General features: G+C 37.7%; 3 protein-coding genes across 3 annotated transcripts; 1 reads left to right on the top strand and 2 right to left on the bottom strand.

Annotated features, from left to right (window-relative positions):
- Positions 1-2383: 2383 nt before the first annotated feature.
- On the bottom strand, positions 2384-2969 carry CBG27495 (the record flags this gene model as incomplete). The annotated part of the gene is made up of 3 exons (XM_045239042.1): positions 2384-2480; positions 2738-2856; positions 2904-2969. 3 exons carry the CDS (start codon positions 2967-2969, stop codon positions 2384-2386), a joined length of 282 nt encoding a protein of 93 aa, XP_045098062.1.
- Positions 2970-3477: 508 nt separating this feature from the next.
- On the top strand, positions 3478-6455 carry Cbr-ssr-2 (the record flags this gene model as incomplete). The annotated part of the gene is made up of 8 exons (XM_002643777.1): positions 3478-3624; positions 4664-4792; positions 4873-4971; positions 5015-5155; positions 5201-5329; positions 5995-6135; positions 6226-6317; positions 6362-6455. The coding sequence occupies 8 exons, from the start codon at positions 3478-3480 to the stop codon at positions 6453-6455; spliced, it is 972 nt and encodes a 323-aa protein (XP_002643823.1).
- A 1090-nt stretch (positions 6456-7545) lies between these two features.
- On the bottom strand, positions 7546-8572 carry Cbr-tsp-5 (the record flags this gene model as incomplete). Its single annotated transcript, XM_002643778.1, has 6 exons — positions 7546-7698; positions 7780-7866; positions 7953-8051; positions 8110-8292; positions 8338-8463; positions 8507-8572. The coding sequence occupies 6 exons, from the start codon at positions 8570-8572 to the stop codon at positions 7546-7548; spliced, it is 714 nt and encodes a 237-aa protein (XP_002643824.1).
- Between the last annotated feature and the right edge of the window lie 5696 nt (positions 8573-14268).

Here is a 14268-nt window from a genome sequence, read left to right on the forward strand (position 1 = left end):
TTCAAAAATCCTATTGCTCTTTTGCAATTTCCTCTTCTTTTTCTTCCCACAGAAAGGAGATTTATAGAATAATTCTTTTTTAATAATTCCTATGAAAGGCAGATATAGATATAAATTCCGTCTTCCTCCGAAGATTATTTAATGGGTATAATATCTTATTCTCTTTCAATTTCGTGTCCGAGCCCCTATCCCATCTTTCATCGTCTCATTTTCTTATTTTCTCAGTTTATCGCGGCCCAAAAGAATTACGAAAAAATTCTGCAAGATGAATAGCAAAGACAAAAGTTCATACCAACTTTATGACTTTTCAAAGAGTTCTCTCTTACTTTGAAATGCATCAAAAACATTCTTCTCTCCTCAACTGTGCTCCCAGACTCAGAATCGAACAGATTTCGATTCATAGAAATTTTCCTTTCAGAAAAACAAACAAGGCTATCAAGTCCTTTTTTTTCAACTAACCATTTTAAAGTTAATGGTGTCAAACAGGGCTCTCTGTTTGGTGCTGCTCGGCAGAAAATGCTTTTTCGTGCTTCAATGCTCATCAAGTCTCTAATCTGTCCCCATCTCACGAGCTTCAGACCTCTTTCAAAAAAAAAAAGAAAGACGGAAGAAGAGTTCGGTTTTTCTCTCTTTGTTTTTTTTTTGCATTTTGTTAGTTCTGAAGTTCAACGAATCAGGATGCATGAATGCACCTTCTTGCGAATTTTGGATGCTCCCACCTTTTATTTCCTCCTAGTTGTTTTATTGAAATTGGGTCACGTGATTCTGTTGGAAATCACAAGTTTTTATTATCTCCTAGTTTGAACCCTTTCTTGCTCCGGTTCAAAGGAAACAGGGAAAAGAAAAAATTATGGGGTGTTCCAGGGATTGGAAAACCGGATTTGTTCTTCTTTTTTTCCTGTTTTCAAAATGCCGCCTCTTTTGTTTCCTTCTTTTACCAAACCTGGTAGAGCTTGCATACCAAGCCTAGTAGAATTTACACGCACATACCGGTCAATGAAAATCATTAGAAAATTTTTTTTGATTGATTTTGAGCGATTATGACCATTTTAAGGGCTCTGAAGCTCGACTGTCCAGTTTGCGATCAAATGGAAAATTTAGGGGTAAACAGACTTAAATTCAAAACTTTGCATTTATAAACCTATTTTAAAATTACTAGTAATTGAGCTGTTGGCCGATTCCAAAAGAAAGAAGTTTTTTAACAGTTTTGGTACAAAAACAGGCAAAAAACCCTCCAAGTTTTCAAAGTGATCAGAAACTTGGTGTACAAGCTCTAGACACCAGAAAATCGTTGAAATAGCTGAAAATCAACAAAAAATACGTTTTTGTATATTTCATGAATCGGAAATGTGATAAATGTAACGATTCATAATTCAGTTGATGCTCAAATTTACCTATCATACTTGAAAATAAAAAGTAGCACATATTTGAAAGATATCAAAATGTCGATTATCGTTATATTGACTGACTTTGAAGTTTTATTATTGATTTTGTATTTCTTGTCAACAGAAAACCAATTTTATGCGATCTATACTGAAGATTCTTCCAGCTTTGACTTAATTTATCTCAGTTCCTGTGAGAGGTATCAAAATATGTTCAACCATCTAAATATTTTTGATATCATGATGTATGTTCCGTCAGTTGATCATTTCTCAATATCTCTCACACGAACCGATAAAATACTAATTCGAAGTTGTGGTAAGACCGTGCTCACTTCAGAGCAGTAATGAATATGTTTCATTTGAATAAATAACTGATGGAATATTAAATTGAAGATGGGCAGAGGACTCGTAACTATCTTTTGATAATACTGTTAAAAAAATCATGTGAAAGTTGATATATTTCTAACCTATTCCACATGATTAGTCAGAAACCAGGAATACTCTCTTTTCTTCCTCTAATCCCAAAAAATACACCCATCGATCTCTCACCTATTCCCAGATGACTTTTGAAAGGCTTCCTTTTTTTTTACACAACCAATCTCATGAACGACCAAACCACACTTCGTTAACAAAAGAACTCTTAAAACCCAACAGGCTACACATCTCATCAAATAACCAGCAGCTCATATGTCTCTCTCATTATTTGCTATAGTGGTTATCCTATTATTCCCCACCACCTCCAACTTTTTTTTTCTGCAAAAGAATCATTTTCCAGAGTGCACACAAGGCACCTACGCATCGTCTCATCCCATTGTACTCGCTTTTTGCTCTCCGAAAGTTCTTCGTTTTTTTCTTTATAATATATTTTTGCCTTTCAAAAGGTTTCCTTTTCATTCAAACAGTTTTATCCGAAAAATTTGGGCATGATGAAAATGAGAAATGATGAGATGGAGGATGTGTTTGTGTATGTGTGTACATGTTAGAGCCATGTAATATGTAGATTAAAGAGCCTCCCATGGTTCTAATCCGTCAACTACTAACTGCTCGGGCCCGTTTTCCCCCTTTCTCCATGATCCACGGATCCCAGAAAGAAGAAACCTGAGAAATAAAAGAGCGACCGAGGATAAAAAGATATAATTCCGGTGTGAGAGAAAAAAGGAGTGTTTTTCCTCACTTATTTCCCCCCTTCCCATCCAATCCTCATATTCGCCCTCCCTCTATCAGTTAGTATCTTCCCGGAAAAAAGAAAGGCGAGCCGGGGAGAAGTCACAAGTTTCCATTCAAGGCTTCTCCAAAAAAAGTGACGCAGCACTTATATTGTGTCGGGAGCTTTTCAAATACCTCTAAATTCATACTCTGGCACTTCTGGAATCATGTCTTCAAATTTCTTCTCGTCTTCACACGGGCCGTCATCAACAATAGTAGGTTTTGGATGCAAACGGCGTGAGAAAATGAGAAAATACATCCACCGCCCCTGGAAATCCTGAAAATGCACCCCGGATCACACAGGTCTAGACACACCTCCGGGATAAGCCATCCTGTCTCTTTACTTTTTGAGGATGTAGATTCGGAAAACGGATATCCCATTCTCTCTACCTTTTTTGATTGTCTCTCCAACAATGTGACTCTGGGTTAAACGGAAATTGAAAGTTTTTTGAAAAAAATTGGCTGTGCTGCTGACGAGAAAGGTCTTTCGGATTAAATTAACAAGTGGAAACTCTCTAGGGGGAACGCTCTTTTGAATGTTCATTCAGTCTATTCAACCTTGATGACAATATATTTCATGCCTCATTCACTCTTCTCAAGTTTTGATTGAGCTCTACTATAGCTGTATATATTCTATATTGTCAAAAAATAAGAAAAGCAAAACGGACAATTCTATTGGGCCCCAGTTTCCTTGGAAACCTCTCATAAAATCGACAAATCACTATGGAGAACGTACGCGGACCATGAAATAAGAGCCTTCTCCCATCTTCTTCTTTCTATCCTTGAAACTTTCATTCTCTCCATTTCATTCCCCCTGAAAACTAATCCTTTGTATTCCGTGGCCATGTTTGACTGCTTACAGCCGAGAACATCTGAAACCCCCACCGAGATGTGCGAGGAACGGTACCGTCTCGTGGTACTGGGATCCGCCAAAGTGGGCAAGACCAATATTGTTCGACGCTATTTGTACAACGACTTCTCCAACAAGTACAAGGAGACGATTGAGGATTTGCACTCCAGAGAATTCCGCATCCAGGTGAGCCTACAGTACCGGTCAATAAGATTCGCTTGAACACAGAGAACGGAACATCGGCTAGTTAGGGACATATAGTAATCCTAAAACTCTCAAATTTCGACACAGAATGTTCCTAAAATTTTGACATACAACAATTCTAAAAGTCTCAAAAACTATTATACGGTCAATAAGATTCACAAAAACGCATTTTTCAATGGGTTTCGGTCATTTTGACCATTTTCAGAAGTCTGGAGCTCGGACTTCAAGTTTTCGAGGGTGTAAAAAAAGTTGCGGAAAGTCTGATTGTGAAACAAAACTATATTAAAAATTTTGCATTTACAGAACTTTTAAAAAACGCTAGTTTCAGACATCGCTAATTTCTGAGAGAAACCTGTTTATTTACTGAAAACGTGAAAAAACAGGCGTCTCCCAGAAATCGACAATTAGCTGGAAAACTATGAAATTCTTAAAAATTCTGTGAATGCACAGTTTTCAATCTAGGCATACTTGTGAAATTCCGGGCCGGGCCTGAGGAAATTTTCAAGGCCTGGGCCCGGTGTCAAAAATTCTGTATTTTTGAGCCAAATTTTAAGCTCTCAATATAATTTTTTCCATTTTTTTTTCGTATTTCGGATTGTTTGTCTGTCTGATCAAAAAAGATCGAAAATCTCGAAAAAAAATTTTTTGGTCGAAAAAAATCACATAGTGGTCCCCCCTTATGTGTTTTTTGAAAATTTCGAAACTAGTGAAATGACGGGCCCGTCGGGCCGGGCCTCCGAAATTCCGGAAAAAGCCCGGCCCGGCCCGTTACAAGTATGAATCTAGGTCTGTTTTCTACCCTCCCAAGTTTTCAAAGTCATCGGAAACTTGACAGCTGAGCTAAAGACTCCGGAAAATGGTCGAAATGACCAAAAAATGAAAAATAATTTTTTGTGTATCTTATTGACTTGTTTTTCTGTTTTCTTTATTTCCGTTTGAGATTAGTAGTACTGCTTAGGAAGCCTCATGTAATTGAAATCCATACTTTCCCCAAACGACATTCGACTAAAAACTTTGTCAGGGTATCCCATTACCACTGGACATTTTGGATACCAACTTCAACTTTCCTGATATGCGACGTCTTTCGATCGCATCCGCTTCGGCGTTTCTTCTTGTCTTCTCTGTGGATGACGTTACAAGCTTCAAGGAGGTTAGTTACAGTATCCACCGGATTTCCGATCCGCCACCACGGAAATAGACCAAATCAAGCTAATGCGTGAGCAATTTCAGATGTCGGATTTGTGGCAAGAGATTTGCACGCGTCGCTCCGATCTCAACGAGCTGCCAATAGTGGTAGTTGGCAACAAGTGCGACGTGGAGAACAAAAAGGTGAGTGTCGCCCTCCCATACAAGCTCCCCCAACAGCATTCAGATCTTCGAGGACACTGCGAAGGCCTTCACAAGCCGCTTGTCATCCGACGTGCGATACGTTGAGGTGTCGGCAAAGGATAATATCCGGATTACTGAGATATTCCGTACCCTGCTCGAGTTGTCCGGATTCCCACGATGCAAAGTGAGCGAGAGAGCGCTGTATAGAAAATATTGGAGGGTTGTTTAGGCTGGAGGCGGTGGATTGGACGATGTCGCTGAGGATGAAGAGACTAAGAATAGTCCCACTATCAGAAGATCGGCTACTGTTCGAGCCAAATCGAGCTCCAAGAGGGAGAGTCGTAGAACTTATCTAGAGGTAGGAGATATGAGCCCTTTATAGGAAAACAGTTGAATATTTGAAAACGTTCAATGTGAATATAATGTATGAGTCAAGAAAATTTAACCACTTTCAGATTATGGGGCTCGGCGGCCAAGTTTGCGATCACTTTGAAAATTTTGGACAGTGCGAAACACACCTAGATTGAAAATGTCTAGTTTTTCAGATATTTAGGGAATTCTAAAAGACACACTCGTTTTGTACTGAAAACGTGAAAAACAGGTGTCTTACAGAATTCCCCAAATAGCTGAGAAACTAGTAATTTTCAAAAACCCCTGTGAGTGCAAAGTTTTCAATCTAGGCCTGTTTTGCATCCTCTAGAGTTTTCAAAGAGATCGGAAATTTGACAAATGAGCTCCAGACTCCTGAAAATGGCCATAATGACCGAAGATTAACTGAAAACACGTTTTTTTGTATATTTTATTGACCGGTACTATTTTGAAGGAACACATGGCAAAATTGTTTCCATTGTTAGGACTTCCTTGTGTTTATGATTTTTTTTCACTAAATCAAAATTTCGTAACATTCAAGAAGCCTAAATATGATATCACCTGTCTAATCCCTTTCTATTCACCAAGTGTTTCACTAACACCACCTTTTCACCTCTACTCTATCTTTCTATTCAAAATCAATGCCTCTTTCAGGACGAAAATAAAGCCGGCTCAACGAACGGCGGTGCTCAGTCGTCGCCATGCGAGCAGCCACAGCTCGACAAGCAGGTATCTCACCCCGTGCTCGCCGTGCCGCTTCATCTTGGCGATCTGAAGCGAAACCTTTCATTGAGAGTATGTAAAAATCCCTGACAGCATGCGCAGAAAGTACAAAGCCCGAAAACTGCCTTGGTTCTCACGTATATGACGTTTTTGGTTTTTTAGATGAAATCACCACGTCGTGACAAAGAACAAGTCGAGCGGAAGTTGTCGGATGAGCAGCCAAAACAACTCTCGCGCAGCTCAAGTCTCATTAGGTGGGGTTTAGGGGGAATTCGAAAGTTCAAACTGGATTTTTAAGACGTACCAAACATCTCTCGCTCAAAATGCGTCGTCATGGAGAGAAGAGCAACAAGGAGGAGGTCGTCGACGAGAGTGATTGCAAGATTCAATGAATCACTCGCTTATAACTTCTCTATATTCTATCAATCTCTCACCTTCTCGTTAGAAACTATAATAATCTTGGGATCTCTTTGGACAACCATTTTATTTCTTCTCATATTTTTGGCAAAACAAATTATACAATCGCATGTGATGAATATGTGAATCTAAATTTCAGAATTATTGAATTTTTTTGGGAAAATTTTTTTTTGGAAATAAATATTATATTGGGGAGTTTGGGAGTTTTAAGATGCAAAAAAAAGATAAACGGTTATGAAGGACAGAGGGACTTTTAAAAATGTGTGAGAAATAGTTTCAGGAAAACATGAGAAGCTTAGAAATCAAGAATGAGATTATTATAAACAGATTAGTAGGGTGTAAAGGGACATAATGAAAATTTAATGTGTTTGAAACGTTTTAAAATAGAGTTGCAATGTTCAGGTTGGGTTCTATGGCTTGTAGAAACAGCACATTTGAAGACATAAGAGACGAAACTTAGTTTCACGACCTACAGGACACAATTAATACAAACGAAAAGGTTTAAAGGGACATGTTGAAAGTCAAAACTTTTCAGAAAGAATTAATTGATAAGAATAGCCCATTTAAGGACGTGAAAAAAAAAGCGAAATTTAGTATTTAAAAAATTGGGTCAGAGACAACAAAGGGAAAAACAGTAGAAGGTTACCATAGCACTCTAATCGAAAGTCACCCTACACTTGTTATTTGAGCGGAAATATCTGAACTTCTATAGGAAGTATAAAACATCTGTCAACTGACAAAATTTTCGTCATGATATGGCAAATATTTTATCAGTTGACAAAATTTCAATACCTTACAAAATAACCGAGATACATGGATTTGAAGTTATTTCCGCTCAATTTGGATGACATTCTGATAGTTTTATACGGTATAAAGGGTAATCGGACTTCAAAGAATCAAAAAATAAGATACAAGTATTACAACAAATCCGGTTAATAGAAAAATCAGAATCTTTGGGATTTTTGTATCTTGGTTTGTTTTCTATGTTTTCTACTTCCCGGTTCATTATAATACAAATATAATGATGTCAAAATATACAAAAGGAAAAAAAATCAGAAGTTATTCTTATGCTTCGTTGCGTTTTGCCTTAACAGCGTTGATAATGATACATGAGAAGATCATAGCAAGAGCCTCAACAAACAAGACAATGATTCCGACGAAGGCGACATAGATGAGGTTGGTTTGAAACGCATTCCAGAAGAGTGTGGCGCATCCTTGCTGTAAATTAGGTTTGTTTACGAGTCAGTGTTTGTTTTTTTCCTTCGGGTTTTCGTCCTCCTAGCTTTTTCAAACATTCACCTGTGAAAGTGTGGCACATTGGCACGAGGTTGGGAAAGCGCCGTAGACCATGTAGTCGCTACAACCCGAGGCTCCACAGCATTGCAGCTGAAATAATAATATTTATTATTCTATCCTGGGAGGTTAATTAATATTCTAGGGAATTTTTGTTTCTCAGAATCAACAAAACTCACACTTGACTGAAGTTGGTCCAAAGCTTGATGGATTTGTTGGTTGTTGTTGTACTTGGAAACGAGCTCGTCTCGCCAGATGGTTGTGAGGCCTTGTTGAAGCTAGAAATGAAACAAAATAATAGTTTTGGGTTACTGTAGACAATCTACAAATTTTTACTTCAGTTTTCTTGACAAAGTAGAGAACGATGGCGACGACTTCGATAACGAAAAGGATGAGAACCAGGATGAAGTAGATGGAAATGGCGCAAACGCTCTCACAGCAACTTCCACAACAACCGAAGAATCCGAGAATCAGAAGAGCTCCTCCGATGACGAGAGCCACGTAGAGGAAAGTATTGATCTAAGAGGAATGAGAACAATTTGGATTTCAGAACTCAAATTGTACCTGTTGAATGTTGACCTGGTTCAGGACTTGTGACAAGTCAACTTTCACCGTACTCGCTACCGTAGTTAGTGAGTTTTTATCAACGAGCATCCAAATGGAGAGACCAACGATGACAGCTCCGAGGACCTGGTTTAGTATTGATTAACTGGTTATGAATCTGATAACTTACGAAAAAGAGAAGGTTGATGAGCCAGAAGAAGTACTTGATACATTTGTTCCCGCAGCCTTTCACCATCTTGGCAGATGGAACTGGAGTCTGAAAAAAAGGTTGAATGGAAGAAAGAGGAAAAAAACCGGATGATATAAAAAATGAGATGAACAACGGGGAAGATGTGGGTGTGAATGGGAAAAAGAGGGGCAAGAGGAGGCATTCTCAAAAGAAAAAAGAAGAAGAAAAAGAAGTGAAAAGGAGCGGCGGCGACAAAACGAAGACAAGAAAACAACAGGAGCAGGGGAAAACCGAAAAACGCGATATTGAGCAAGTAGGGACTAGATTGCCTGAGAAATGCTAATTGGCCATCTTACTGCTCAAGTATGTGCCCTCCCTTTCCTCTGCTCTTCTTCTCTTTTCCTCGTCTTCACGCCATTGCCGTCACAAATTCGTGGGAACTTCTTGACACAACCAAACACAAATGCCGGGAATGCATTCAAGGCTCCTGACACCTCTAGAAGACGCTCCGCCGCCGCCGGCACGCACTCATTTATTGAGTTTTCCGACCTACTGATTTGCTTAAGAGAGAAAAAAGCTCATGACCATTCTCTCCATTCAAAACATCTGCTGTTGTTGGGTGGCTTGAGGAGGTGAAAGAATAAGAAAAATTTCTGACATGAGAGGAAAAAAGTTATGAAAACTCACGAGCTGGTGATAATATGATTTGTTAATGCTTGACTACCGTGAGAGAGCTACTGACTAGAAAGTTATGAAATCTATGTGCTTTTGGTCAAAATACGAAATCAGTGGTTGAAAGCGTGTGATCTGGAATTATAGAGTCTGGAGGGGCGGAGCCAATTCAGAGAAGACGGAGAAAAAATGAAAAACACGAATAGAATTAATTTTCGGTACAAACACAGTCAAAGGATTAGTTTTGTAGTACCAGGTACGATAGAAACCAGATAATTTCTTGGAGCACTATAAAAATTTCAGACGGATTATAGAATGGACTTTTTGTAGGATTGACTCATTGGGGACAATGAGCTGAACAGAACCTATTGAGCTGTATTAGTATGAAACATTTAGAGAATATGGTGATAGAATTAATTTACATGAAAATTTGTAAGATTTGACGTCAATGAAACTAGCCTTAGTTTCTTTCATAGGAGCCCTCCCAATCCGTCAGTTTTAAGCTCGATTATATCGATTTGTGTGAAAGCTACCAAAAATTTGTCAACTAAGAAAATATTGGTAATATTATGAACAACAGTTTAGTGATTGACAAATTTTTGATATTATTTACAGGAATCGAGATAACTGAGCTCAAAGTTGATTTGTTTGGGTGGGCTCCTATTAGAGAAAATAAGGTATTCTGAGAATCTAATATGTGGAATTGTAGAAAAAATTCAGTACAAATACAAAAGGAAACAATTTTTTGGTAAATCTTTTGGTTTTGACAAAACTACAAAATACGGAGGACTTGGAAAGTAAAGAAAATAGGTCTAGAGACAGTTTGGAGCTGAAAAGCGTGCAAGGAATCGGTACGACCACCTTAGTGGTACTTCCCATGTTTCACCTAGGATTCAAACTCCTTAAGAAGCTTCTCAAATCGAAATTTAAGAATATCAACTGTCTAAACAAAGAGCATTCAAGCCACGGCTTGGTACCAAGAAGAGCAATCAAAGTGCGCATAGAAATAGCAACTCCCCCTGCTAGGAAAAGCATTATCAGTAGTCGCTTCCCAGGTCTCCCATAACAACAATCCACACACTAAACAAGCTCTAGGAAAACGGGGAGCACAACCAGCAGGCATTGCGTACGACTACTGATACGTCCACCTCTCGTCTATGCATAGATTTCGAAATGAGACGAGATTCCCGTCATCAAAAGTCGAGGAGACAACGGGGCAGGCAGGTGGGTGTGGCTGTTGGGTGTTGTCCGCTGGTTACCTAGGCACCAGCTCAAAATCCCACAATATGTCCCCATCTGAAGGTATGAATTATGAGATAGAGGAAACGGAGTGAAAGCTAAACGTAATGCAACGGTGAACACCTCATCACAAAGTGTGAAAATATACACTTAAGCTTGTTTTTTAGGAATGTGTGTTGAAAGAGTTTTGATAAGAACCACAGTCAAAATTCCACCATTTTTGTGTTTTACTAGTATTTATTTAACAAAAAACAAACCTACCAAAAAGGATACAGTGACAGATGTTATCAACAACAAAAAAGGAATGCTCAAAGTCAAAATAGGAAACGGAAAATATACACACTTAAAGGAAGGAATCTTGATGAGAAATACCTGCAAAGGACACAATGAAAGTAAAGAAAAACAACTTTTCTGAAGAGAAAAAAAAAGAGAAAGGGTCCAAAACGTTCTTTGGAGGAAAAGTTGGTTGAAAAAAGCTTTTAAAGGGTTATGGAACTCAAGAGACACAATAGCCAAAATTTTAAATTTTAAAAATCTGAACCTTTGGCTCTCGTCTGTTATTTGGGCCCTTCAAGAAAATTTTAGTCACTAACAATAATTTTAGTCTTTGATAGTAATTTTCATAGTTGCAAGCGAGTCGGCCCGGTCAGGTGGCGGGCCGGCTGATAACTTGTCTCAAAAAAAAGATATTCAGACGGTTTTGGTTCCAAATAATAGATCTCGACAGGGCCCATTGCACCTATATCATTATAGCCTAATTCCGGTCCGATATTATGTCGAAAAATGTGTTTGAATGACAAAAAATTTGCTTTTTGTCAAGTTAGTCGAAAATTGTCATTGTCATTCGAGCCCAGGGTGCGGCATGTTACCGGAATGGAATCAGGACTGAATGATATAGGCGTGATGCACCCTGTCGAGATCTATCATTTGGTACCAAAACCGTCTGAATATCTCGTTCTAGGGAAAAGTTATGAGCCGGCCCACCATCTGCCCGGGCCGGCCCACTTGCAACTACGGTAGTTTTGGTCTTTAACTATATTTTTCATACATGTGGATGGCCGGGCCGGGGCGGGCCGGGCCGGCCCGCTTGCCTCAAAACTTTCGGCCCGGCTCGGCCCGCTCGGCCCGCCTAGGACAACTTTTCGAAAATTTTATTTTTCGAATGTGCCAAAATATTTATAATGGCACAAATATTAATCCAAATGCATACAATCATCCGAAAAAATCAATTTAAATGAATTTTTAGCAAAAAAAAATCAAACTTCATTAAGCCAAGGATGAAACTTTTTTTCTAATTACGACTTCAAAACAGTTTTTGTCGACAGTATCGGCCTCTAGTGTGGATTTTCATTCACTAAGAAGAAAAATCATCTTGAAAAATGATGATTCGCTCTAAAATTTCAAAATTTTCAAAAAGCGGGCCGGCCATGTGTAATTTTTTCCGGCCCGGCCCGGCCCGCGGGACGGCCATCTTTTTCACAAGTATGATATTTTTCGGTAAGTATCCGTATTATTTTTTCTACTTTCCTTCTTCATTCATTTTTCCTCTTTTTTTTTTCAATACATGCCATTTATCAACCTTAAATTTGAAGGTCAGGATTTTCTATAAAAAGGAAAATAAGCGATGAGAGCCGAATTTTAAGATTCTTATAACATTTTATTATATGAATAATATATTAGTAGTTTAAAAAAAGTAGAAGCTATTTTAGGGAACATCATCAAATACTTAATTTTTTGAAAGGGCATAAAAAGTAGTTCTAAAATAATTATTCAGAGAATGAGAACGAATATTTCCATCATGTCTCAAAAAATATAGAGAATTTGACTCGACACTATTCTTAAATAACAAAATTCGGTCTTACGTTGAGAATTACGAAATTAAAATAGTGATTTCATTCTGACTTACTTCACCTAGAAACTGACAAAATACGTTTTTCCATACTACAAACCTTCTCGATTTTGAGTGATTACTCCCCACCTGACAACCAAATAGGAAATTGAATTCCAAAGTTTTTGGAAAAGAGTTTTGAAATCTCCGAAAACTATGATATGTGTTTTCCCATGAATCCAATTTCCGGAAAATCTAACGCTTTGATCTAACAGAACAAAATACGATTCTTAGAGTTGTGAAGAGCGATGTGAGTCAGGATGAGAAAGTGCTTCACTATGAAAAACAACTGGGGGAGTGAGGGAAGATGTGATCATTGAGAGTTGGAGGGAAACTCTGAAATTATGTAAATGTTAATAGTTTTTGAATATTGGATAAAATGGAAAGATAATGAGATACATATAAAAATTTATGGTAAATAACCAGGAAGATGTTTTTTTTTGTATTTTTTTTGCAGTGACCTATTGGAATCGTTTCTATGGACTTGTTTTCCAAGAATTTGATTCCATATCTGTTAGATTCTGAAAAGTCTGAATCATAAGTTTTTCAGTATTAAAGATTTGAACAATACGAACAAAAAGCGTTGATTAAAGCATGTCAAAAGGTAATTGGGAAATTTCTAATTTCCTTTTTGCTTGAATTTTGGGAATCCGCATGTTTGGATTTTTTCAATATTCTCTCAGCCTGGCCCAAATTTCCAGTAATGTTCTTCCCTACTAAAAATTGAAAAAATATTCTCCGGAATAGCTGACTTTTTGAAATTTTGAAAAATTTTATTGAAATTCACCTCAAAAAGTTTCTGGTATAATCCGCCCTTACCAAAATATCAAAACTTAGAAATTTTTCAAAGTTTGATGAAAAAATGGAATTTTTTCTAAAATAAAAAAAAAAGATTTTTGAAATTTCAGAATCTGACCCGGGTAGACAGGGCCGGAGAGTTTTCCCTTCTGACCTGGCCCAGGCCCGTCCGTGGCATGTATGGTTTCCCCTGACTCTTCAAAAATTTAAAAGCTTACAAATAACGGACTAGCAAATAATTTTTGAAAAATATATAAAAATTTAGAAGCTTTTCAAATTTGTAAAACCCAGCGCCTGATTTTCAAAGTATGGAAAAAAATCCATGATTAATCAGAAAGACCCAAAATTACCAATAAACAACAATCCAACCAAATGTTGTTGTTAACAATTCAAACAATTACAGTAACCTTTTCAATTCTTTCTTTTTCTAAGTTTCACTGTAAATAAGTATTCATGTGAGAATTCAATTTTGAAAACGCTACAAATTTTTCCGAATCTCACATCTTCTCGCGAACACTCTTGCTGTGTGTGGCATCTTAAAACATTACATTAGCAAATTTCGATTTTCAAAGTTTAAACTTTACAACTTAAGTTGTGATGTAAACCGCTGTAAACCATTCAAAATGTACAATATCACACATCGTCTCGTTGTTAGAGCTTTTTAAACAGTTTATACAGTAAATTCCATCGTAATTCTAAAAATTTTACACCTCCAACCGTTTTTTGCATCATTTCGAATTCCATCTACCCTCTCTCTCTCTAGCCAATCATATTTCCTATATATTTCCCTCTCATTATCTATTCCAACCCATCAAAGGAAAATTGAGGAAAACGGGTGCCTCCTGTGACGATATGTCCTTCTAAGGTCTAAAGGAACAGTTCTTGTGATGGTTATCATAGGAATCCATTCGGGACGACTGCTAAATGACCTACTATAAAGGGTAGTGTTCCTTTTCCCTCCTCGTGTACTTTTTCACTTCTTTTGTCGTTTGACCCTTATCGTTTGTCATGCTATCTATTCTAGGCTGTTGCTTATCATCGAAACTTTTTTTGTACTTTTTTAAAAAGTAAATAGTCACAGTTCTTTTCAAATTAGTATACTACATTTGTAAAAGTAGCATTTCACGCCTCAAAGCTCTTTCTTTATATGGAGAGGATGTGCGCG

Source organism: Caenorhabditis briggsae (genome assembly GCF_000004555.2).
Source record: "Caenorhabditis briggsae complete genome, chrX, whole genome shotgun sequence".
Taxonomy (NCBI): Eukaryota; Metazoa; Nematoda; class Chromadorea; order Rhabditida; family Rhabditidae; genus Caenorhabditis; species Caenorhabditis briggsae.